This window comes from Cavia porcellus, unplaced genomic scaffold, assembly GCF_034190915.1.
Source record: "Cavia porcellus strain 051 isolate PalLab524CR breed Dunkin Hartley unplaced genomic scaffold, mCavPor4.1 scaffold_13, whole genome shotgun sequence".
Taxonomy (NCBI): Eukaryota; Metazoa; Chordata; class Mammalia; order Rodentia; family Caviidae; genus Cavia; species Cavia porcellus.
The window spans coordinates 30,804,203-30,829,696 of record NW_026947496.1 but is presented as its reverse complement, the minus strand read 5'-3'; the positions used below and the strand labels follow the sequence as shown (position 1 = coordinate 30,829,696).

The 25,494-nt window shown below is 42.6% G+C and overlaps 1 protein-coding gene across 6 annotated transcripts in view; it reads left to right on the top strand.

Annotated features, from left to right (window-relative positions):
- Positions 1 to 17,173, top strand: part of Taf5l (TATA-box binding protein associated factor 5 like) — a 34,213-nt gene extending 17,040 nt beyond the window's left edge. For 5 of the 6 annotated variants that reach the window (XM_063260025.1, XM_003473425.5, XM_063260026.1 and 2 more), the window contains exons 4-5: positions 6,764 to 7,488; positions 15,301 to 17,173. In XM_063260025.1, the coding sequence (XP_063116095.1) occupies positions 6,764 to 7,488; positions 15,301 to 16,098 (1,523 nt within the window). In that variant the 3' untranslated portion in view covers positions 16,099 to 17,173. Of the gene's footprint in view, positions 1 to 5,077; positions 5,143 to 6,763; positions 7,489 to 15,300 lie in introns of all 6 variants that reach the window. The other variant, XM_063260028.1, reaches the window with a different exon arrangement.
- The last annotated feature ends 8,321 nt before the right edge of the window (positions 17,174 to 25,494 follow it).

The following is a 25,494-nucleotide window of genomic DNA, read 5'->3' as shown; positions in this document are numbered from 1 at the left end:
AAACAAAAGCTAAATCAGCCATGTAGAGAAATGTCATTAAATGTAGCACTTTGAAACGTAGGTTGATCAGTACCTCTGCTGGTAATAGTACATCTCTGAATGTCTTTGCAGACTCTTACTTCCAAAGTGTAAGATAGTAGTCCTGATTTTTTTTAAATGAGTCATTTAAACAAGACACTTAGCTTCTGTGGAGCTTTAGTTTCTTCATATGATGAAAAAAGCAGTGAAAAGACTAAACCAAACTATCTCATTCTATCCTAAGATACCTGGTTATAATTCATGTTAAGAAGGTTGCCGTTAAGAGAAATTGTGTTGATTCCAGTTAGTAAATCAGTCTTTTGTTGAATACCTTCTAAATAGAACACATCTTGTAAGAAATAGAAAACTCTTCCTGCCCTCAAGGGATTGAGAATAATTAGCAGACATTGGTTAGTAATAAGTGATAGTGTTTTGCTTTGTTGGGTCTTGCTATGTAGTTCAGGCTGGCCTTGAGCTCACTACATGGCTAGATTGGCCTTGAAGTCATAGCAGTCCTCTTGATTCAGCCTCCCAAGTACTGATAGTTTAAAATTATTAAGCTTGTTTTTTTTTTTGTTTGTTTGTTTGAATGCTTCTTGAATTAATAATTTTTAATGGTGAAAAAGCATATAAGGTGAACAGTATATAAACCCAAATCCTATCCTTAGCTTTACACAAACTTAAGATTTATTCTAGTTTTACATAACTTTTTTAGGGATTAGTTTTTTCAAGGGAAAAAAAAAACTGTATTTGCCTTGGTTTTTTGTTTTTGAGATAAGGTCCTCGCAGTGTAGTTAGGCTGAACTTAAACTCAATATGTAGCCCAGGCTGGCCTTGAACTTGTAACAGTCCTCCTGCCTCAGCCTCCCAAGTGCTGGGACTACAGATATGTGCCACCACACCTAGCCATTTACTATATAATTAGGGAAAATGAGTAAAATGTTACAGGAAATAAAGGTTTAAAAAAGTATGTATGATGTTTAAACTGAAAAGAAACAAACTCCATTGAGTTCCTCACATGTTATAAATGTTAAATATAACAGTATTCAGCTGCTTTCTGTCTCCACTAAGAACAAAAAAGGAAATTGAATTTATAAAAAGAATTACATTCAGAGTAAGCGTAACTTTACTACAGAGGGTTATTGTCATTGGGTTTTGAATCTGTAAGCAATTTTGTAAAATTTTTAAGTCGGTTTTTACAAAGTCATTTAGTTTTTAGAATATGGTTATTGCTCCATACTGGAGTTCTCACTGTAATGGTGGTTTCCTTGTTGGTTCAGTCTATACTACATTAAGTTCTGTTTTCTTGGCAGGCTGGCCTCAGGGTTGCAGTCTTGCCCCTATCTAGTAAGAAATCCAGACCTGCAATGCAGCCCGAGGGCAGGTCATTCTCATTCTTATTTTGTTAGCTTGAGCTTTACATTGCAATGTAGTTCATCAGCCGTTTCTTTTGTAATTTGTGGTCATTTAAAAAGCTGAGCAAACTATTGGTTTATATATAATTTGTCATCTCCCTCCCCCTCCTTCGTAGTGGTACTGGGGATTAAACCCAGAACCTTCACACTGATCTACATTCCCAATCCTTTTTATTTTTTATTTTAAGACAGAGTCTCAGTCACTAAATTGCCCCTTTTGGCTGGGCTCAAAATTACAATCCTCCACCTTCATCCTCCCACAGTATAATTTGATTCACTCTCTGTCTGATCATTTAGAGGCACTTAGTATGCATTGTTCATCTATGGACTGCTTTTACTGGAGGTTGTTTACTTGTGGTCTCTGAAGAGCAGTCAACCAAATCAAATGAACAAATACTTCTTGAACACCAAGAGAAGTCATGAGACACAGGCATTAATCTAATTTGGAGGCTACTCTTAGCATCAAGGCCAAAAGGGCATTCATAGTAAAATTTGAATATAAGAAAAGCATCCTCATTTACTGTGTAAGGAATGCATCCTTAATGTAAAACTGCTGGTGATCAACAAGAAAATGGAATTTTTATGCATTCGAGAAGATGAGTAGTAAAAAGGGCCTTCCTTAGTTGACCCAGAGGGCCCTGTCAGTCCTCGTTCTCTTCTTCCTGAAGGTATTTTGGCCCCACTGACCACTGCCCATTGTTGTGAAATGCCACACTACTTGGTTCATATTTCCCATTGCTCCCTTGGGCTCCCCTTCTGAGAGGCACATCCCACTTCACAGGGTCAGCACATGGGTGTGCTGAGTGCACCTCAGTGCTGGGTACCCTGAACCCACTGAACTCTTGTCCATAGGAAGCTTATGGAGAATAGTGGCACAGCTTGCTTAATAAGTCCAACCTTAACACCCATCTCTATGTAGATGTTACTGAGCCTTCATCATGGGCTCATCTTTCTCTTAAATCCCAGCCCCAAAATTCTCACTGCAAACTATACAGTATGATATTGCAACAATAAATCATGTCATCTGATGGTTCTATGTTCAGTATAACCTTAACCCCCACCCAAAACCTGGCTGATCATGTCTTTCTTCCCTTTACCTCAAAACCTGTTGGTTCCACTGTGGTAACTAATATCAAAGCTCTAACTTCCACTCCCACAGCACTGTCCATTATGGTCCTTCATGTAGTGCACATTGACTCCATGGGCAGTGCCTGGCCCTACTTGTATAGCTTCAAAACCTGTCCTCTCAAGCACTACCATGCTGCTTCTAGACTTATTCTCTCACACCACCACACTTCTGAACCAGCCCTCTCACATTCTTCATGCCGCTTTGCTTTTGGACCTGTCCTCTGACATACCACCTGCTGCTTCTAGACCATTCCTCTCATACCCTGCTGACACTGCTTCTCTTCAAGAGACCACTGAAACCCAGCCCCTCCTGTAGGTGCCAGTATAATCCCTCCCCATAAAACCTTTTCTAACTGCCCTATCTACCTCAGTTACTTTCTTCTTTTATTCAAATGCAATCTTGTATGCAATACCTCAGGATTGACTTCATGCTGGCCTCCACTCATGGCTCATCGGGCACCTGTTGCATGTTCAGCAATGGTTAGCTAGAGAAGGAAAGCATACTTTTTAGAGAGTGTCTTTCCGAGTTAGGAGGGAATATTTTAAGTGAGTACACTTTTAGCACCATATGAAGAATGTTATTGTAAAGGAACAAAATTTAATGAAACTTGACTTTAAACTCCCCCTACCTTGATCACATGATACCAAGCATGCTGTTACCTTCAAACCAAGGAAAGTAATTTAGAGGTAAAGCAGTGATGAATTTCAGTTTATTTAGTAGTGCATCAGTGTTTCTGTTTGTTTTGTTGTGTTATGTTGTTTTTAGACAAAGTATTATTATATAATTTAGGCCAATCGTGAACTTACTATAAAATCTAGGATGACCTTGTGTTGATCTTCCTACCTCAGCTTCCAAAGTGCTAGAATTACAGGTGTGCACCACCGTGCCTGGTCTTACATCACTGTTTCTTCCTAGCTCGTTTTCCCTAAACTTAATATAAAATGTCTGTCATTTTAGAAAACAAACCTAAAAGTAAAATTCTAAGGAGCTGAAAATGATCCTTCATTCCACTAGAACATATTGGAAGTTTAATAATAAAGACTGAGCTCTTTTTTTTTTTTTTTGTCATTGTTTTTTAATAAATAGTACATTGAATATTTTGGAAAAGAAATTTTCCAGAAGTCTTTCAGCAAAAAATTACAGCATTTAAAGAAACATCAAAATCTACATTAGAATTCTCCAGAGAAATAGAATCAGTAGAATGTAGTGGGGAGAGAGAGTGATGGCAAGTTAAGAGGCTGCAGGGCAGGCCAGCAGACTGGAGATACAGGGATGTGTTGATGTTACAGTCCAGAACCAGATGCTGTCTGTTGCAGAATCCTTTCTTCCTTGGGCATCTCAGTCTTTTTCTTCTACTGATTGGATGAGGCCTACCTACAGATGGAGGACAATTGCTTTAAGTCTACTTCCTTTATCAGTAAGTCTACTGACTTAAATGTTAATCTCTTCTATAAAGTATCTTCACACGGGCCTGGGGATTTAGCTCAGCAGCATAAACGTTTGCCTTGCAAGTGCGCAGTTATGAGTTTGAACCCCGGTTCCAAAAAAAAATCTTCACAGACCGGACATGGTGGCACATGCATAAAATCTCAGGATTTAGGAACCTGAAGCAGGAGGATCATCAGGAGTTCGAGGCCAGGCTAGGCTACATAGTGAACTCAAGGCCAACCTGAACTACACTATAAGAGTGAGACCTGTCTAAACACACACACACCAAGTAACATTCATAGGAACATCAACAATAGTGAATGATCAAACATCTGGGGATGATAACTCAGCTCTTTTTTTTGTTTGTTTTTTTAGTACTGGGATGAACTCATGACCACTGCTTGCCAGGCAGGCACTTGTGCCACTGAGCTAAATCCCTGGACCTACTCAGACACTTTAATACATGGAATTAGTCATCACAAGCCCAGCCTTTATCAGTTCAACATTCTTAATATCTTTTTATTCCATATTTAATCTCCAAATAAAATTCATAAAAGGTTACACTCTACCTAGCCCAATGTATCTGTCCCATATGCAGCCAAAACCACCATTACCCTTTCCCAGAGGAGGACCAGAATCCTTGAATGAGGATAGGTGCTTTTCTGTGATCATCTGTAACTTAAATGCTGTGATGTAACATTAACAATACTTAAGTGTGGCACTAAAAAGTTAGACTATCTTAGGTTGCATTCCACAGGGGTAAGAGAGAGGGGAAAAGTATGTCAGGACACATGGTAGCATAAAACAAAAATGAGAAATATTAATGAGAGAGTTGTTGTTCTGTATCTGGTTGTGTGTTTGAAGATGATGTTCATAGCTGCCCTCTTCTACTGCCTATTCTACATGCATCTCAGATCATGGTTTCTCACCTGGTAGTGTGACTCAAACCTTATCCTTAAGGATCAGGGCCATTAGTGTTTCTGCCTAGGTCAGGTTATTGTACTTTTTCATAGACTAATCGCAGGCAGAGTAGTCCTGAGAGATGCCATGCGGGATCTTCAGCTAAATGTGCTGCTCCTTACTCCAGCCAGCACAGAGACTTCCAGCTTTGCTGGGGATGCAGAGGCAGGAGCAGCTCATAGTGGTCAAAAGGTATGTTAACTTCCAACCCAGTAGAATCATTTCTGTTCTTTTAATCTCATCTTCTGAATGTGTACCTGAGAAGTTCACTTATGCTGAAATGTGTCTATCATGCTAGTTAATTTCCCCTTGTGGTAAAATGAAATAGAGCACTCAGCAACTGTAGCATGCTAGTATTGTTTTTTTTATTAAATCAGGAGCAAGATGTTCTAATACTGCTTTCATACACTAAGTTCAGTGTAGATTCCTTCTCATTATTAGAAAAAAAAAAAATACCCGCAGGATTTAAGTGCTGACTTAAAAAAATTTATTTTAACTTATATACATATATACAAAAATTACACTAAGTACAAAACCTTTATACTGGGGCACTGGGTCTTAGCAACATGAGGCAAGGGCTTGTGCCTTGCAGTGGCTCTACTCTCATACCATGCTGGTGGCCCTTACTTAAAAAAAGGCATTTTGGGTGACACAAAATGCTGCTTTTCCCATTGACATGGTGACAAAGCCAGGTAGTTCTTGAACACTGTTGCATAGTTTCTTAGCATTAAAACTTCAAATTAGTAAGAGTTTGGTGTTTGTTTGTTTGTTTTTGAGACAGACCTCTTAGTGAGTCTAGAGCAGCTTTGAACCCACAGCAATACTTCTGCTTCTATACAAGTGCTGGGGTTATGAGCATGCACCACAATGCCTGATTTAGTTTAGTCTTAATAGTAATAAAATGTCTTGTTTGTAAATTATCTCTGCAAAAATTTCATTTTTAACCAGAAAAGTCAAAATGAGAATTCACCCTGGTGGTAAATGGGTATAATCTCAGCATTTAGATGACTGAAACAAAACTGTTTCAAGTTTGAGGCCGGCCTGAACTACAGTGAAACCCTGTCTCAAAAAAGTACACATAAAACAACTGTGGATGAGTATTGTCATCTTAACATTAGGACATGCCATCCAGGCATGGTAGTACGTACTTGTAATCCAGAACTTGGGAGGCTGAGGACAGGAGATTGGCTGTGAGTTTGAGCCTGCATTACATAATAAGACCTTGCCTCAAAAAAAACCCAAGATTATCATCAAGTTAGAAAGTATTTGCATCCTACAATCAATGTAATCAATGTGTACTACACACATGTAAATTTTTAAATTTGGGGGTTTTTTTGTGTCTCATGTAGTTCAGACTGGCCTTGAATTCACTGTGTAGCTCAGGCTGGCCTCAAACTCATGGCAGTTCTCCTACCTTAACCTCCCAATTACTGGGATTACAGATACATATCACCATGCCAAGCTAAACAATTTTATAAAAAAAGTTTTTGCAAAGAACCCTCAGTCTCCCAAGAACATATTTGAGGATCCTCAGAGACTGGGTTTCTATGTGGAAGAAATGCTGTGCTCTAAAGGCCTAACACAATTTACTGAGCTGTTTTGAGGGTGTGGGCAAGTCCTTTACCCCCTCAGCTGGACCACAGAACCTATGCTTCTCCTCTCCCATAAGAAAGACTGAAACTCCAGCATGCTCTGGGGCTTATATTTCAATCAGTAATCTAGAGAAATGGATTCCTGCCCCCAAAATGTCACATGGTAGAGGTTCTCCACGAGAGTTCCCTTGCTTCTAAGCCCCTTCTTGTTATCTTTGCAGATTCCGATTCCCAGTACAGCCATGAAGTTATGCCTCTCCTCTACCCACTGTTTGTCTACCTCCATCTCAGCCTGGTCCAGAACAGCCCGAAGAGCACAGTGGAAAGTTTCTATAGCCGCTTCCATGGAATGTTCCTACAGAATGCAAGCCAGAAGGATGTTATTGAGCAGCTGCAGACGACTCAGACGATCCAGGACATCCTGTCCAACTTCAAGCTTCGTGCATTCCTAGATAACAAGTACGTGATCCGTCTCCAGGAAGACAGCTACAACTACCTGATCCGCTACCTCCAAAGTGACAACAACAGTGCTCTGTGCAAGGTCCTCACCTTACATATCCACCTGGACGTGCAGCCTGCCAAGAGAACAGACTACCAACTCTATGCCAGTGGTGGCTCCTCCCGCAGTGAAAGTAGTGGCCTGGAGCCCCCAGATATGCCTAGCCCCATTCTGCAGAACGAGGCTGCCCTAGAGGTCTTACAGGAGAGCATCAAACGCGTAAAGGATGGCCCTCCCTCCCTCACTACCATCTGCTTTTATGCCTTCTACAACACAGAGCAGCTGCTCAACACTGCAGAAATTGCCCCTGATAGCAAGCTGCTTGCTGCTGGGTTTGACAACTCCTGCATAAAACTCTGGAGTCTGCGATCCAAGAAGTTGAAGTCAGAGCCCCATCTCGTAGACACGTCACGTATCCGCTTGGCTTGTGATACTCTGGAGGAAGAGGTACAGGTGTTGCTTTTTCTTCCCTGGTCCTCTTTCTGTTAGAATGGCTTTCCAAACCTGATAGCTCTTTGGAAGAACACATATCCTTATTTCTCTCATCATGTAGCCATGGCCAAGCTAATGCCATTTAACTAGTCACTGAATCCTCATCCCTCACCTAAGTGGCGAAAACTTTCTCACAGCCATAACTTAGTTGTGTGAATGAGTGGTCAGTATTTATCACTGTCCAAACACTAGACATTGTCACCAGACCTAACTAATGTTTAGTTTAGTTGAGATTACACTTGGTGTCCATTTGTGAGTATGTACACTGCACGACCCTTGACATTAAAAGTGGATCTGAGTCAAATGTGGTAGCACATGCCTATAATCTCAGCACTCTGGGAGGGTGAGGCAGGAGGATTGCAAGTGCAATTCCACCTTGGGCAGCTTAGTAACTTAGCAAGACCCTGTCATTTTGATTTTTTAAATTTAAAAAAAGTAAAATAGATTGGGGTTGTAGCTCAATGTAAAGTACCTGGGTTCAGTCGTTCCTGAGGAAAAGGGAGGAAAAAAAAGTGAGGCTGCTGAAACAAGGTCAGCATTGACTGTGTTCCCCTACAGAAACCAGTGCTGTGTCACACTCAGCAGCACACTGGCATCACTGCATTGGGTAGGCCCAGCCTTACGAGGCCAGTGCCCATCCTCTAGCACAGTGTGCTCAGATGTCCTAGTACCCCACTTTGAAAAGTGACACAAGAAGCAGAGTCGCCATGTCCCCTCAGTCAGTGCAATTCTCTGTGGTTAGATTGTGCTTTGGGGAATAGGCATGAGAAAGAAGGGGAGACCCAGCAGTCTGAGTTCCATACCACCAGATGGGGCCTTAGTAGAACGTGGTCCAAAGAAGATAAAGCAGTTTCACAAAATCAGCATCTTGAAGATCTGCAGAAACTAGAAAAATATTTTTGTCCTGTTACCACTTAAATTCAGGGATCCTTGCTTCAGGTACTTGGCATGGAAGATTCTTGGACAAGGTTGAGAAACTAAGAATAAAAACTCACCTTAGGTAAATTACAGTTGCTGATGAGAGTTTGGGAATATTGTGCATGCAGCAAAAGCCCTCGCTGTCTGTGCATTGAGTCACCAGTAATCATATGGTCTCTGAACTTTGATTCTTGTAACTGAGAGTAGAATAGGGGGATTTTGTTATGATTAATAAAGAATCTAGATTCCCTGTGTAGCTCTGATTTGTAGAATTCTGTGATCCCACACAGTACCTCTTGTTGCATGCATGTGCATCTTAAAAACTTTCCAATGCAGTGGAGACTTTCTGACTGCTGTTTCACACATAGCTCAGGGATGCTCCCTCATTTACTTTCAATTTTCTGTAATTACAAAAAAAAAGAATATTCCTACTGATCTTATTGGCTTTGATAACCATATACTTTGGAGTATATTAATTGAAAATTAATATAAAAGCTGGGGATTTAGCTCAGTGGCATAAGTGCCTGGCGAGCTTGAGGTCATGAGTTCGATCCCCAGTACCAAAAATTAATTTATTTATATATATATATATATATGACAATAGCATTATATTATCTTAGGCATTGGAGGAAGTATATTAAAGACCCATATTTAAACATTAGCTTGAGGGAATTCCAGGAACTGAAAGACATTAAATATGGCTGAACAAGGCCTGGTAACAGACACCTGTAATCCCAGCTACTTGGAAGGTTGAGGCAGAAAGATTGCAAATTTAAATTCACCATGGGCAATTTAGCAAGACTTCATCTCTAAATTGCTAGGTGTGGTGGTGCACATCTGTAATCCAGCCACTAGAGAGACTGAAACAGAAGGATCAAGATGAGTTTGAGGCCAGCTTGTAAGTTTAAGACCAATCTGAATTATATAACAAAAGCTTGCCAAAAAAAAAAGTCATCCTGAACCAGGGGTATACCTCAGCAGCACAAGCACCTGCCTAGCAAACACAAAGTCCTGAGTTCAATTCTCAGTAACAGAGAGAGAGAAGGCGGGGCGGGGAGAGAAAGAGAAAATGAGAATGAGAATCTGTCTAAATAAAAAAAAGCTGGTGGTATGACTTAGTGCTAGAGCACTTGCTTAGAATGTATGAGACCCTGGGTTCACCAGTACTGCCAGAAAGAGAGAGGAGGAGGAAGGAGAGGGAGAGAGAGGAGACATTAAATATGGAGCAGGGCAGGAAGTGACAAGTTGTGCTACCTCTGCATACGTTTGTAGTGGCTTGAGCTCAGGGAGTGCTGTGGAAAAGGAAGTGGAGTGAAGCAAGACCACCTGTGTATCTGGGTGATACAGAGGTGGAGGAGAGGAAGCAAGGATGCTGCATCACACACAGCCCAAGCAGCTGGGTGGGTAACTTTGAGAGTGAAATGAGGCCCCTGTTGTTGAGGGACTTCCTGAGTTGGGTTTCTGCAACTCATTGCAACATTTGGAGAAGATTTCTCTTTGGTTTCTGACAAGGAACATTTTAGGGAGAAGCAAGGTATAATATAGATCAGGTAATTGATTTTTAGTGTTTCTCCAATGAGACTTTCTTTTTTCCTTCTGTAACATATAGCTAAAATGGAGACTTTTAGGGGGCTGGGGATTTAGCTCAGTGGCATAAACACCTGCCTGGCAAGCATGAGGTCGTGAGTTTGATCCCCAGTACCACAAAAAAAAAAAAAAAAAAAATTGAGACTTTTAATGTAAAAGTCAGAAACTCACAACTAGTAGAAACCAAACAGAATTACCACAATGATAGGAGATGATAGGAAGTAAGAAAGAACCATGGAAACCAAATTTAAAAGCCAGTTTTAATCTTTTGACCCATTAATTATTAGAGCAGCATTCAGATCAAGCAATTCCATTTCTGTATATATACAAGAGAGTTGGAAAAGTAAGTCCACACAAGAGTGATACACAAGAGTTCATAGCATTATTATAGCCTAAATACCTACCAGTAGATGAATAAATAACTGTGCTCTGTCCGTGCAGTGGAGTATTACTCAGCCACAAAAAGGAATGAAGCAATTGATGTGAGGGTGATCTCGCTATGACATCTATCACACCATTAATCACCAGAGTTGGTGTGGCTGATCTGGCTAGCTGGGTGGGTATTCCCCTTCCTCCACAAGTGTCCCTCCTGAAGAGGAGTGTTTCCTTGGTTGAGGATATATGAGTAGTTGCGCTTCCCTGCTAAGACCTCCAAACAAGCTCTCCGGATCACTAACTCCGGATTGCTGTAACATGAATGAACCTAGAAAACTTTATACTCTATGAAAGAAGCCAGTCACAAAACATCACATGTTACATGATTCCATTTACAGGGACTATCTAGGATAGGTACATTTACAGAGATAAGAAGTAGATGAAGGGTTGCCAGGGGCCAAGCAGGTATAGGATTTCTTTGCAAGGCAGTAAAAATGTTTATTCAGATATTGCTGCTGACTGGGCATAGTGTTGCATGATAATAATCCCAGCATTTAGGAGTAAGGTAGGACGATTGCCATGAGTTTGAAGCCAACCTGGGCTACAGAGCGAATTCAGAGCAGTCATGAATCTCACAGTGAGACCATCTCAAACAAACAAACAAAAAAAAAGTGCTGCTAGTTTCACAACTGTGTACTAAAATCATTGAGTTATAAACTTTAAAATTATGAATTTTACAGCATGTGGGTCATATCCCAGTTTTGAAAAATCATTAGGGCTGGGTGAGTAGAGCACTTGCCTAGTATGTGCAAGACCCTAGGTTCAATCCCCAGCACTAACAAAAGCAAAATAATAACAATGATAAACATAGAAAAGAAATAATGAGCAAACTTTCGTAGGCAAGCATAAAATTTTCTCTAATATGCCAGATGAAGCTGCATTTGCAGCACTGTCCTGTAGCTTCTGTTACCCTGATGAAGATGCTCTAGGTTAGCTCTGAAGTGAGCCAGCAGCTGTCTCCTGCTCTTACTAGTGCATCTGCACTGTATGAGGGGGCCAAAAGATGCCTGGAGCTTGGCCTGTTGCTTGGCAACTGCTTTTCATTCCATGCCATATCCTGCCCTCCCCTACCCCTGAAGTCCACATGGAACATCTATGTTAATCCTTTTGGGTCTAGTAGGTACCAGGAATCAAACTCAGTACTTTGCACTTGCCAGGCAGGCACTTATGCCACTGAGCTGTATCCCTCGTCCACATCTAGCAGTTCTTCTCCCAGCTGCTACCCTTGAAGTTTTTTTGTTTGTTTGTTTGGTTTGGTTTGGTTTGTTTTTTTTTTTTTTTTTTTTGTCTTTTTCCTTTTTATCAGTACCAGGGATCGAACTCACGACTGCTTGCTTTCAAGGCAGGCGCTTATGCCACTGAGCTAAATCCCCAGCCCCTACCCTTGAAGATTGAAGACCAGAGAAGTCAGTGGTGTTGGAAACCTCAATTCTGTAGCTTGTCTGTAAAGCTGTCACTTAGGTGAAAACTGTCCAGTGAACATGTGATATGAGCCCACATATGTAATTTAGATTTTTCTAGCGGCCATATTTAAAAAGATAAAAAACATTGTCAAGGCCAGGGATTTAGCTCAGCTGAACAAGCACCTGCCTGGCAAGTGTGAGATCATGAGTTTGATCCCTGGTACAAAAAAAAAAAATTGTCAAGATTAATTTTAATAATATATTCAGTGTGAGCCAGATGTGATGGCTCGGCTCACACTTACAATCCTGGCACTTAAGAGCCTGAGACAGCAGAATTACTGCAAATTCAAGCCCAGCCTGGGCTACATAGTAAATAAATTCAAGGCTACCCTGAACTACATAGTGAGACCCTGTCTTCAAAAAAATAAATTAATAATGTATTTAATGTGGACAAAATGCTATCTAAATATGTAAATGAAATCTTAAATACTAATGGAATCTATTATCTATGTCTTCTGTTGGTTTTGTTTTAGGGGGTTGGTTTAGGATTTTTCTTGTTTTGTTTTTTGGGTGTTGTTTTTGAGATAGGGTCTCCCTATGTAGTTCAAGCCAGCATCAAATTCACAAGAGTATGGGGGACTGAGTCTGAGGCCTTTGCACTGAACTACATCTCCACCACTTTTTACTTGTTATTTTGAGTCAAGCCCTTGCCACGTCATTAAGTTTCCCAGACTGGGTTTAACCTTGCAGTTCTTCCTCCTCAGCTTCCCAGAGTGCTTAGATTACAGTCATACTTTCCACTGCGTGTGCATGCGTGCGTGCGTGTGTGTGTGTGTGTGTGTGTGTGTGTGTGTGTGTATGTTAAGACACGATCACTTTCTGTAGTTCAGGCTGTCATTTAACTCACTCTGTGGCCCATATTAGGCTCAAACTCTTGCCGGTCCTCCAGCTCAGTCTCTCAAGGGTTGGGGTTACAGGTGTGTACCACCATGCCTAACTTACTTTACAGTCTTCACCTACTCAGAAGCCCAACTTCCTGTCAACAGCAGAGAAGGTGCCAGCCATGGTGGCATACACCTGTAATCCCAGCACTTGGGATGTTGAGGCAGGAGGATCACTGTGAGTTCAAGGCCTGCCTGGGCTACATAGTGAGTTCACAGCCAGCCTGAACTACATGAGATACTGTCTCAAAAAAAAATAGAACAGGGAAGGCTTAGGGTTGTGTGTGACTGAGACTTCGGTGTTCTCATGCAGGAGCAAACATCCATAACACTTGAGCTTTTCATAGCACACCACAGTGCCAAGATGTATAATCTGTGTGTATTTGTCTTTCTTAATCTTTATGGTTTATAATGTGCATTTATAGTTTACTATTGCATGAATATACTATGCAATATACTAGGCATTTCATATTCGGGATGCATGCCCAACTACTGTGAGTGCTTAGACAGCATCATGAGCACTGGGGAGCATTGTCCTGTCAGTAGGAGAGGTGAGATTGAGGCCCTGTGGACTGCAGTCCTGGCAGAGAGCTGACGATGTTGCTAGCAGGAGCACTTTGGTGTCTTCATTTCTTGGTGTTGATAGTCAGCGGGCAATTCTCCAGACCCTGGATGGTTATCGGGGTCCCTGGGGAGGGCTGGCTGACTCTGCATCCTGCTCCCCAGGCCCAGGCAGATGCTAGGGACTCTCCAGAAGCGACGACTTGTGCCATAGCTCCCATCACATACAGGCCACTTGTACCTCAAAAGTAACATGCCCTCTCAGCCTCTCAGATCTCAAAGGATCTTGGTGTAGTTTATACGAGGTCATTTTTACTCCTGTAGTCCTTGTATAAACTTCCTAGTACTGATCAGTGAGTCAAAGTGTTGCTTTCTTTTTTTTTTTCCCTTTAAACTGGGTTTCACTGTGTAGTTCAGACTGGCCTTAAACTCACTATGTAACCCAGGCTGGCCTTGAATTTGCAACAATCCTCCTAGCTCAGCCTCCTGAGTGCTGTGACTGTAGTAGATGCATGCATCACCACAGCTGGCATAGTGTTGTTCTTTGGAGAGGAAAATTGTTAACATTCTTGGTAGCACTTGGTAGAACCCTTAGCTTCCAAATGCTTGTAGACCTGTATTTTTAATGTGAAGTGTCTGGAATGGCCATTTTTAGTATTCTGCGGCATGAGTATTTATTGTCTCTTAACTGCATTAAAAATGTGCATATTAGAGAGGTCCATTTTATTTTGAGTAAAAGTTTACTGCAGTCATAAATCCCAGGATAGACACAGCTGTGATTTAAGGAGTTTTGTCTGTGAAGGATTAAAGGGAATAGATTTGAAAGCAGGTGGTCTCACTGTGGGAAATGCTATAGGAGCAGACTTTTTTTCCCCAAGAACTGTTACCAATCATCTCTTCTCCCATCCTCATGTACAGGAGATTACCTACCAGAGTCACTTGGCTTTGTTTTAGCAATTATTTTTTTTCTTTTCTTTTTTGGTTCCCGGGATCACAACCTTGTGCTTGCCGGGCAGATGCTTGTGCCACTGAGCTAAATCCCTGGCCCTGTTTTAGCAGTTCTAGATCTGTATCTTGTTACTTTGGGAGAAATATCTGAGTCACTCCAGAAAGTCAATGTTTTAAACTTCTTTTGTATCAGTACTTGGCGATTGAACTCAGATCCTCAAGCACAGTAGGCAGGCACTACTGCTGAGCTACACCCTTAGTCTTCATTTCTTTTGAGACACTAGCTATTTATGGCAGCTCAAGTGATAGAGGAGGTTGTGGTGCACTAGTAACTAGCTCTTCTGCCTTGTTCTTCTTACACATCTAGGTTTTATTTTGACTACACCACATAGTTCTGCATTCTCATGAAGCAAGACCTTGTCAGTGTGCACATGCAGCTGACATCATCATTTCCCCCATTATGGGGGTAATGAACCTGTGTAGATGTTCTTAAATGGCATAGAAGCAGGAAGCCACATGGCTTATGAAGCAGCTAGAACTAACAGGAAGCCAGTGCCATAGAGACAAATCCAAGAATGTAACATAAACAAAAAGAAATCTTTTCAAGTGACATATGTCAGAGTTAACAGCAGAAGCTGCCATTAGCTGCCTTCAGTCAGATCTGATGCAACATCCGTTTGAGAGCAGAGCACACAGGCAAGATGCTGCAATAACAGCCTTGCTTCTCTGTGTCTGATTGCTGCCATCTTAGCTGCAGGGTGGATTTAAGAAAAGCATTTGGCAGGTTGTGGCTCTACCCAGTTACACAGTTCTGTTGAGAGCTGTTTCCCAAGTGTGACTTTAGGTCAGGACCACTGTTGGGGCAGGTGCTATTTCTCGAGCAAGTTTACCTTTGTCTATTCTTCTGGACCTGTGAAGCCAATAAACACTTTTTTTCTTGTGTGTTTCTCTCCCATCCTACCCCATTGTCCCAGGAGGATGAGGAGGACAACATAGGCACAGAGATGAAGATCCTGCGGGGACACTGTGGACCAGTGTATAGCACACGTTTCCTCTCAGATAGCTCAGGGTTGCTCTCTTGTTCTGAGGACATGTCCATCCGGTACTGGGATCTGGGGAGTTTCACCAACACTGTGCTGTACCAAGGACATGCCTACCCCGTGTGGGACCTGGACATCAGCCCCTACAGCCTATACTTTGCCAGTGGGTCCCATGACCGCACTGCCAGGCTGTGGTCCTTCGATCGGACGTACCCACTGAGGATATATGCAGGACACCTGGCAGATGTGGACTGTGTCCGATTCCACCCTAACTCTAACTACTTAGCCACAGGCTCAACTGACAAGACTGTCCGGCTGTGGAGCACCCAGCAGGGGAACTCAGTGAGGCTCTTCACAGGCCACCGTGGCCCCGTGCTGTCTCTGGCTTTCTCTCCCAATGGGAAATACTTGGCATCTGCTGGTGAGGACCAGCGGTTGAAACTTTGGGACCTGGCCTCTGGGACCCTTTTTAAAGAGCTGAGAGGCCACACAGACAGTATCACCAGCCTCGCCTTCAGCCCTGACAGTGGCCTAGTGGCCTCTGCCTCCATGGACAACTCAGTGCGTGTTTGGGACCTCCGGAACACATGCTGTAGCACACCCGCAGATGGCTCCTCCAGTGAGCTTGTAGGTGTCTACACTGGGCAGATGAGCAGTGTCCTGAGTGTGCAGTTCATGGCCTGCAATCTGCTTCTGGTGACTGGGATCACACAGGAGAATCAGGAGCACTGATTCTTACCTTGGCTGGAATAGACTGGGCTGTGGTGAGGGGTCTCTGGCCACAGCATGGACATGCTGAGCAAATTACTGACGGACTATGAAAGAGCCCGACTGCATGCAGCTCAGTGTCCTGGGACTCAGGCAGGGCCAGGGTGTGGCTCAGTGATACCTGGACTCAAGATGAGCACTAGGATGTTCTAAGGTCAGTGGAATGTTCTTAGAGGACCCCTGGACCCCAAGTGCAAGCACCTTCCCATTTGCATCTTGTCCTCCCAGCGTGCTTTACTGAGGGCAGTTGCCAAGTGCCCTCCACAGCACCCCTACAGGCCCTCAATGGGACTACCCTCAAGGAGGGAAGTGGGGACAGAACCGAGAGAGGGAGGGACTATCCTTTTCCAGAGTGACAAAACCAGGACTTTTTATTATTATTACTGCGAAGATGAGACCTAGCACTGGCAGAGGAAAAAATCTCTGCTTTTATCTTCAGGTTTGACTCCTGGCACTGGCTGTGATACTTGTAATTTTGAGCTTCAGGAAATTCAGAGATTTTGGTGGCACAGTGTATCAGGAAAAAGTGAAGTCTTGAGTGCGCATTGAGCACACCAAACAACATGTTTATGGAAGTCGGTGGGTAGGTTGACTGAGAACACTGGTGTCTTACAGTGATGGTGGGAAAGAATCTTCCTTGGCTGCACTTCTGTCAATAATTCTCTCCCCTGAAAAGAACGATTATGGTAGGATGGGGTACAGCTTAGTAGTAGCGCATTTGCCTAGAATGTTCAAGGCTCTGGGCTCAATCCCCAGTACCACCACCAAAAAAAAAAAAAAAACGTTGTGGTAAAGAATAATTTGGAGTAAGTCACAAGGTAGAATTAGTGTTAGATTTCGGAGTGACCCTTAAGCAGCTCTCTCCTACAGTGAGCACATCATGAGGTAAATCCTGAATGTGCATGCACATGTCAAACTGTGCCCTGAGGATAAAGCAAATTCTAATGTATGGGGAAAGGATTAAATATTTCTGTTTTCCAAAAAGAGTTATTTTGTATTTTGTTTTCTATTAAAATGTATTTAGTTTCAAAAAAAACAAGTGTCAGCATCTCATTTACATTCCTGAAACACGTGTGATCTGTTCCTGTGGGGTTCTGGTTTCTCTCTTTCTTGTTTTTTTGAGACAGGGACTTACTATGCAGTTCAGGCTGACCTTGAGCTCACTTTGTGGCACAGGTTAGTCTCAGACTCTCAATAGTCCTCCTTGCCTCAGCCTCCCAAGAGCTTGGATTACAGGCATGAGCCACCACGCCCAGCTTTGAGTTCTCTTGAAGGCAGTGGCCAGACTTAAATTAGACTGGCCCAAGAAAGGTAGGTACATGTCCATGTACTCTTGTGTTCTGTCTAGTTCACTTTGACTCCTGATTGCTCTCAACATCTTTCTAAAGATGTTGGTATTTAACATGTCACATGTCTTTACTAATGTATTTAACATGTCACAAGAATATCATATACAGAGGAGCTGGAGATTTAACTCAGCGGCATAAGCGCCTGCCTTGCAAGCAGGCAGTCGTGAGTTCGATCCCTGGTACCGATAAAAAGGAAAAAGACAAAAAAAAAAAAAAATATCATATACAGGTACAGATTCTCTTATGATGAATGTGATCATTATATATATCCGAACTCTTCCAATAAAATCTAATTTAATATATCATAAGATAGTCAACTGGCACAGACTAGAGTTACTGGAATTCTTGAAAGTTTTCATTAAAAATTCATAAAGGCCATAAGAACTGAGTTGTTTGAAAAAACTCCTAGCTTTCCAGGTGTGGTGGCACATGCCTGTAATTCCTTGAGACAGGCAGAACTGCTGCAAATTTGAGGCCAACCTGGGCTACATAGTGAGTTCAAAGTCAGTCTGGAGTATATAGTGAGATCCTGTCTCAACCAAAAGCAAAAGTTAATGTCCCTTTTAAATTAGCAGTTATGGGGCCAGAGATTTAGTTCAGAGGCATAAGCACCTGCCTGGCAAGCACAAAGTCATGAGTTTGATCCCTGGCACCAAATAAATAAATTAGCAGTTATCATTGAGTAAAGAAGTAATGGGAAAGCCAGGTGTGGTTGCAAGTTCAAGACCAGCCTGGGCTACAAAGCAAGCTCAGAGCAGCCTGAACTGCATAGCAAAAACCTGTCTCAGACAAGTAATAACAGTCTTTATGCCGTGAGATAGGATTTCTCTATTTGAAATCCTCATACGCAGTTGGAAGATAGCACAGTAACACCAAAAGTTCAGGGCTTTTGTTTTCTGTACTGAGGATTGAACCCTCACACTAAGCTATTCCCAGCCTTTTCATTGTTTTGCTTTGCTTTACTTTGTTTTGGGTCTTGCTAAATTGCTGAGTATGAGGTTGAACTGCAGTCCTGCTTCAGCCTTCCCAGAGTGCTGGGAATACAGCAGTGTACCACATACAGCAGATTTTACTTTCAGTTTTTTAAAATATAAAGCATATTTTAAAATGTAATTTTGTTGTGAGAACAGCAGCGATTATCAGGAAATTAAGCCAAAGACCATAAAATGTTATGCTAATTTTGTTTTAGTTGAGCGTACATTATTAATTCATCAGACATGTTACCATTGATAAAATTAACATATGGGCCACCTATGGTGGCACATGTGTATAATCATAGCATTCAATAGGCTAAGGCAGGAAGATTACAAGGACAAGGCCAGCCTGGGTTACATAGTGAGATCTTGTCTCAAAAAAAAAAAAAGTATATTTGAAACACTAAGAAGGGCCCATTGCACTTGCCTGACTGTATTACTAAGTGCTCTATAGGGGAGCACTGGAGTCCAGTGTGTGGTGCTGGCTATGAGGGAAAACCATTAGGTCACACTGTGACAGATCTCCAGTACAGCCTGAATCATCCTGGAGAAATCTTTTAAGTGTCATGTTTAGGATTACCCAGAAAGGTTTTGTGTGTTCTTGATTGATGCAGAAGCTCCTTGATGAAGCAGAGGCAAAAAAGGCTGCCCAGGCATCATACCCACATGTGGCCTAGATGGCTTCTGAAGGTTGTGTAGCACATATTTAAATGAGCATAGTCCTGAGTGACAACTTTCTTTAAAAAAAAAAAAAAAAAAAAAAAAAACTCCAAAACTGAGTGTGATAGCCCCTGTAACCCCAGCACTCAGGAGGCTGAGGCAAGAAGATTGCTGTGAGTTTGAGGCCAGCCTAAACTACATAGCAGAACCCTGTCTGAAATGAAACAAAACCTCCAAAGAGAATATGACACATCTCTGCAATATATATAAAAGCTCAGAAATTTTGTCATTTTGGCTAGCCAGAATAAAGACAGAAAATGAAGAGGCCAGTGAATTGAGGTGAAATATGGGACAGTTCAAGGTCTCTGTGTTCAGGACCCAACATCTGATGACATCCTATTCTGCCTTTTCCTGTGTGTGTCATGTTTAAATGTCCTAGCTGCGTGAGGAAGTCTGTCATGTGCAGGGCTGCACTTGATCTTGACCTTCACTAGTGAGGTGCTTGTCTGTACCCAGACCATACCAAGCTCATCTTGCTGATGTCCCTAGGGACTTCGAAACAGCCTATGGGAAACAATCTGTCTTAGGATTTTTTTTTTTTTTTTTTTTGGCCTTTTTTTCCTTTTTATCGGTACCGGGGATTGAACTCACGACTGCCTGCTTGCAAGGCACGCGCTTATGTCACTGAGATAAACCTCCAGCCCCTGTCTTAGGAAATTTAAGGAATCCATGTGTCTTAGTTACTTTTTACTCGTTGCTGAGACAAAATACCTGAAGCCCAAGTTGGGAAAGGAAAGGTTTATTTCTTACAGTTTTTTGAAGTTTCAGTCCACACTCAGTTGGCTCCAAGGCAGGCGGGCATGGCTGGGCCGCAGTTCATGGTAGCTGCAAACAGCAAACAGGAACCAGCAAAGAGCAAGACACACCTTCTTCCTGCCATTACATCACATCCTGGCTCCACCCCTTTGTGGGTGGTGCACTGACACCATCAATCCAAGCACTACACAATGAACAAGTAACAAATACACAATGCAAACTCACGAGGCCTGGAGGACACAGACATAAACCATGACAGCATGTATCCCTTGTCATGTGACTTGTTAGGGAACAACCTACTGGCTTACCCATAGTTGGAATGTTCTTAAAGAAATGCTTGCCCTGGGATTTAGCTCAGCAGCATAAGTGCCTACCTGGCAAGCGTGTGGTTGTGAGTTCGATCCCCAGACCCCCCCCCAAAAAAATGCCTGGGCTGGGAAGGGAAGGGTATTTTAGTTGGTTTTCATGGGTGGCCAGGCTTTATTTGTAGAAGGAAGAGCCAAAGCCTGAAAGGGAACATGTGCACTTGAATTCCAGCCCCAGGTGTCCTGGCCTAGGATAAGTCCTTGGTCTATTGAATCTGTTGCCTCCATGAGTATGCAAACATGTCTATCTGCTGATTTCTTGACCACATTAGATGGCATAAAGAATATAAGGTGCCCACAGTGAGTACCAGTGTTTGTGTTCTCCCATATGACACTTAGTCATCTGAGATAATTTTTCAAGATGCAACCAGACCTGCACAGAGCTGCTAGGAGAGAGGCAGCTGGGGCTCCTAGGGTTCCCACATCCTTCCTGACTCTGTCTTCCACCTGAGGCTAGCTAAAGCCTCCAGGCCTATCTTTGCCTATTTACGGAACTCTGGAACTCCATATGCATTGGTACTCTGGATGCAAAGGGGCTCAGCAAACAGAAGCAGACGACTGTCCCTGCTGGCGTAGGCTGCGGGCTAGGTTCCACTTTCCTGTTCTCTGCTGTGAGAAATGTGTGCACAGAATTGACTGTGGGGGTGGCAAGGGGGCATCTTGAGATAGCCTGAGCAAGAATAAAGTAACATTTTAAAGGAAAAGTGAAGATCACCCCTTTTGTGTTAAAAATTGACTTCAAAAATAACATAACTATATAAATCCCTCTGCTTCCTTGGATCACATGAAACCTAAATTCAGCTGGGTCTGGCAGAAAATAAAAACTGAGGTAGCAATGAAGAGATTCACATTTTCAGTCAAGTGGTGCCATCTGACGATTTAGAAATATTAAATGATAAACCTAGCTTATCTCTTACTGCTAACAGGGAAGGTAATAAACATGCTTGGAAAAAACAACTAACTCAAGAAATCGTGAGAAAACTGACTACGGTGATATTTGCACAACACTGAATATATTAAGAGTCTTTGAGTTTTGGGCCTTAAACAGAGAATTGTATGTCTTATGGGTTAGATCCTAATAAATCTGTCACAAAAACATTGAGCAGATGCACCTCAGTTGGAATGGCTAGCCTGAAATGGGTACACATATGCTTGCTGAGCACCAGAATACAAGAGGGCACTCTTGGTGGCTACGTGCCCACAGGATAGGACAGAGCAGCTGCCATGCCTTTGGGCTTAAAAGAGACATCAGCTTAACCACCACAAGGCTTTTGAGGCTGAACTTGCTAGACATCAATCCCAAATACTGACTTAGAGCATCAGATTTCATATCTGAATTGCTCTAATTTATTTTGATAATTTTTTAAAATGAGATTTATACTTCCCAAAAGTGTCTGTAAATTTTTTTCAAGTGCTTTTTCTTGATTAAGCCAATGTTACTGGGTTTATCACTTTTTTATTTTGTTTGTTTTCTTGTTTTTTGTTTTTTTGAGGCAGGATCTTACTTTGTAGTTCAGGCTGTCCTCAAACATGGCAAGCATCCTGTCTTGGCCTCCCAAGTGCTGGGATTACTAGCAATCAGTGTTTCTAAGTTTATGTCTTAACTGTAAAACAAGTTCAAGCCTAAATTAAGAAGAGGAAGAAGAAGAAGGAAGAAGAAGAAGAAGGAGAAGGAGAAGGAGAAGGAGAAGGAGAAGGAGAAGGAGAAGAAGAAGAAGAAGAAGAAGAAGAAGAAGAAGAAGAAGAAGAAGAAGAAAAGAAAAATAGAGTGTGTTCCTTAATCTTCCATAAGCACACTTGTACAGCTTTTTTTTTTTTTTTTTTTGTCTTTTTCCTTTTTTTTTTTTTTTTTTTTTTATCGGTACCAGGGATCGAACTCACGACTGCCTGCTTGCAAGGCAGGCACTTATGCCGCTGAGCTAAATCCCCAGCCCCTACACTTGTACAGCTTTAAGACCACATATTTTGTTTTGTTTTGTTTTGTTTTTAATCAAGATATCATTCAAGGAAAGGACCACATATTTTTATATTTGTCGAGTTTTGTGCCTCTACAGGTCTCACTCAGCCAACAGGAAGGAGCCAAGCCTCCAGGCATTTGAATATCCTCGTGCCTTAAGTGAACCATTCACTAGACAACTCCTCTGAAGGGGCCCAGTGGGAGGGAAAAGCAAAGCCAACTTGAGCGAACTACAGATGACTTCTGTGCCTGTTTCCTCTTCTGTAAAATGTAATTGGTCATCTGTATCACCAGCTGCTGTGACAACAGAAGTGATTTATCAGATGTCTCATGGTCAGCTCATGGTCAGACAACTGACTGCTGCCTTCATCGCTTGAGGCAGGCTCCTTGCTTCTCAGCCTTCCATCCATCCTCTCCCATGTGATCTGCAGGTTTGGGCAGCCATCTTAAAAGCTTGCTTCAATTAGGACAAAAGCCTCCGGCTGTAATACCACCTGCAGCAGGAACTGACCCACAGCTTTCTGTGCCCTGGAACACAGGCAGCCTTTGCTTAATGTGCCAATGTTAATGCTCTTGCTGATCAATCCAGCAAAAGTCATTTTTCCTGTGCCTGATGATTGTGACTAAAGCTGTATCAAGTGGTAGCACTACCACATACAAAGCATACACTGTTGGAGTGACTCCAGCCACAGGAACCCATTTCCTCACAGCCCAGAGGCTAGAAGTCTGAAGTCAAGGTGTGGGCAGCCTAGGCTATCTGGCTTCTCCCAAGGCCTCTCCTAGGCTTCCAGATGGCATCTTCCTATCTCCTCACATGGTTCTCTCTCTGTGTCTGGTCCTAATCTCTCATAAGGACACTGGTCACATTAGATTTGGGCCTAACCTTATGTCTTCATCTATGTAAGTTACCTCCTTTAAGGCCTTATCTCAGAGGTCTGAATTCCATTCTAGTCCTGGTACAAAAAAAAAAAAAGCCTTATCTTCAACCACAGTTACATTCTGAGGAACCAAAGATTAAGACTTTGGAGGAGGGAGTAGACTGGAGGTACAGTTCAGGGTACAGTGCCTGCTAACATACATGAGACCCTGGGAGAAGCCCCAGCACTGCAAGATAAACAAGAGCTTTCAAGAGGTTGTAATTCATCCTCCAACAAGTGTCCTCTAGTAGCATCTATGCCTAAAAGAGATGATAATAGAGTTCCTACAACCCACACATCTTTTGTGTATTGCCATGAGGATGTCATGCGAGATGGCTAGCATGCTGGAGGACTCTGCTATGGGAGGATGCCATGCATCAAAAGGCCTGAAGCTCACCCCATTAGTGTGGTGCTTACAGGAATAGCAGCCAGGGCCAAGCTAGGACAGTCTCAGAAAGGAAAAGATGAATTTGTACCCAGGTGCAGGCACATAGGCCTGTAATAATCCCAGCCTGGGCACATTAGCAAGACCCTGTCTCAAAGTATAAAGTGCTGGGGATATAGCTCAGTGGTAGAGCACCTGCCTAGTACATGCTGAGTTCAATCCCAGTATTAGGGGGAAAGGAAAGAAAGAAAGAAGTTTCTATTCTTTAAATTTCTTCCCACAAAGATCAAAGCCTTACTAGGGTCTGGAGGCAGCAGGTGCCACATACAGAACCACTCTCTAACCCCTCTGCCAGGTGACGAGGAGGAAAGCTGGGGGCAGGTTCTGCAGGGAAGAGCTGCAAGAACATCATCTGGGGTCAGGTATGGTGGCATGTGCCTGCAATCCCAGCACTCAGGAGACTGGAGCAGGAAGATCACTGTGAGTTCAAGGCCAGCCCGGGCTACATAGTGAGTTCAAAGCCATCCTGAACTGCATGGCAAGATCTTGTCTCAAAAAAATAAAAGCAGCTCCTAGCCCTCCACTGAGTGTGTGCAAGATGGATGGAGACACCTATGCTCACAGCATGAGGTGGTAGGGGTACACAGATGCTCCTGTGGACAGAAGTGTGTCTACAGACACCAGGCTAATTCTCAAGGGCTGAGGAAGAAGGATCAGGAAGCAACCTGAGGGGAAGTATGTGAGCACAGGGCAGGGAGCAGGGCCCTTGGCTTGGGGCTCTCCAAGGAGCTTGGGGGTTTACCCCCAGAAGGCACATGCTGGCTTGAACCTGGAAAGTAGTCTGGAGACAGCACCCTCTCAGGTAAGAGCTTTTCTACCACGGGTCCCCTCTCTTCAACTATTCCAACACCAGACCATGTATGAAACTGGCTGATGTGATGGGGCACACCTGTCATCCCAGCACTTGGGAGGCTGAGGCAGAGAATCACTGAGTTAGAGGCCACCTGGGCTGCATAGTGAGTTCAAAGCCAGCCGGGGCTACCCAGTAAGACATTGTCTGGGGGAAAAAAAAGTGTAAAAAGAAACTGAACAAGTGGAGAAGCAGAACACCAGGAAAAAAATAGTGGTAATGTCAGAGGACACAGTCAATGCAAAACTAGAAATATTACCTAGAAAATTCCTGGGCCTTCCAGACTCTGCTTCCCAGAGAGGAAAGATTCTCTCTGCTCAGTAACTTTATGAGGGCTTCAGGAAACAAAAAAGAAAAGTTGAATTTCAGATATGTTATGAAAATGGCTTGTTTAACACATCCCTTACATACACATTAACATGTTAAGCAAAGATATTTGCCAGGAAAGAAAGCTGTTTAATTTGATTTAGCTCACTTATTAAGAAAAAATTTTCATGGTTTGGGAACAAGCCAATGGACCGCTGGGTGTGATCTGTGTCCAGCTCCAGGCTCTGAGGAGCCTTGTCAGACAACCTTGTTGAACCTGTTGGTGCCTGAGGTTTAGAATGCTTTACAACGCCAAAGAGCAGTGGTTTCAGGAAGACAACAGCACAAGTGACACTTGTTTTACAGTAAAGATAATTTCAAAAGTTACCATGTTTGCCAAACCAGTAAGAAAAGTCTCCTGATGAGGATGTGAACTTCCATCCCTCACAGAGTTTCCTTGTGTGACAGTTGTGACTTTAATTTTTTTTTTTCTTGGTACCAGGAATCAAACTCAGAACCTTGAGTTTGTCAGGTAAGCACTATGCTGCTGAGCTAAATTCCTGGCCCTGCCTTTGATCTTTTTGACAATTTAGTAAGTTTCCAACACTCATTCAGCTGCAGAATCCCATCAGCTTTTCTTCTGATTTAAACCCATAAACTCATACTGTAGGACTACATTGCAAGCAATTTGCCATGGAAAGAAGGAGATGTCTGGTTTATA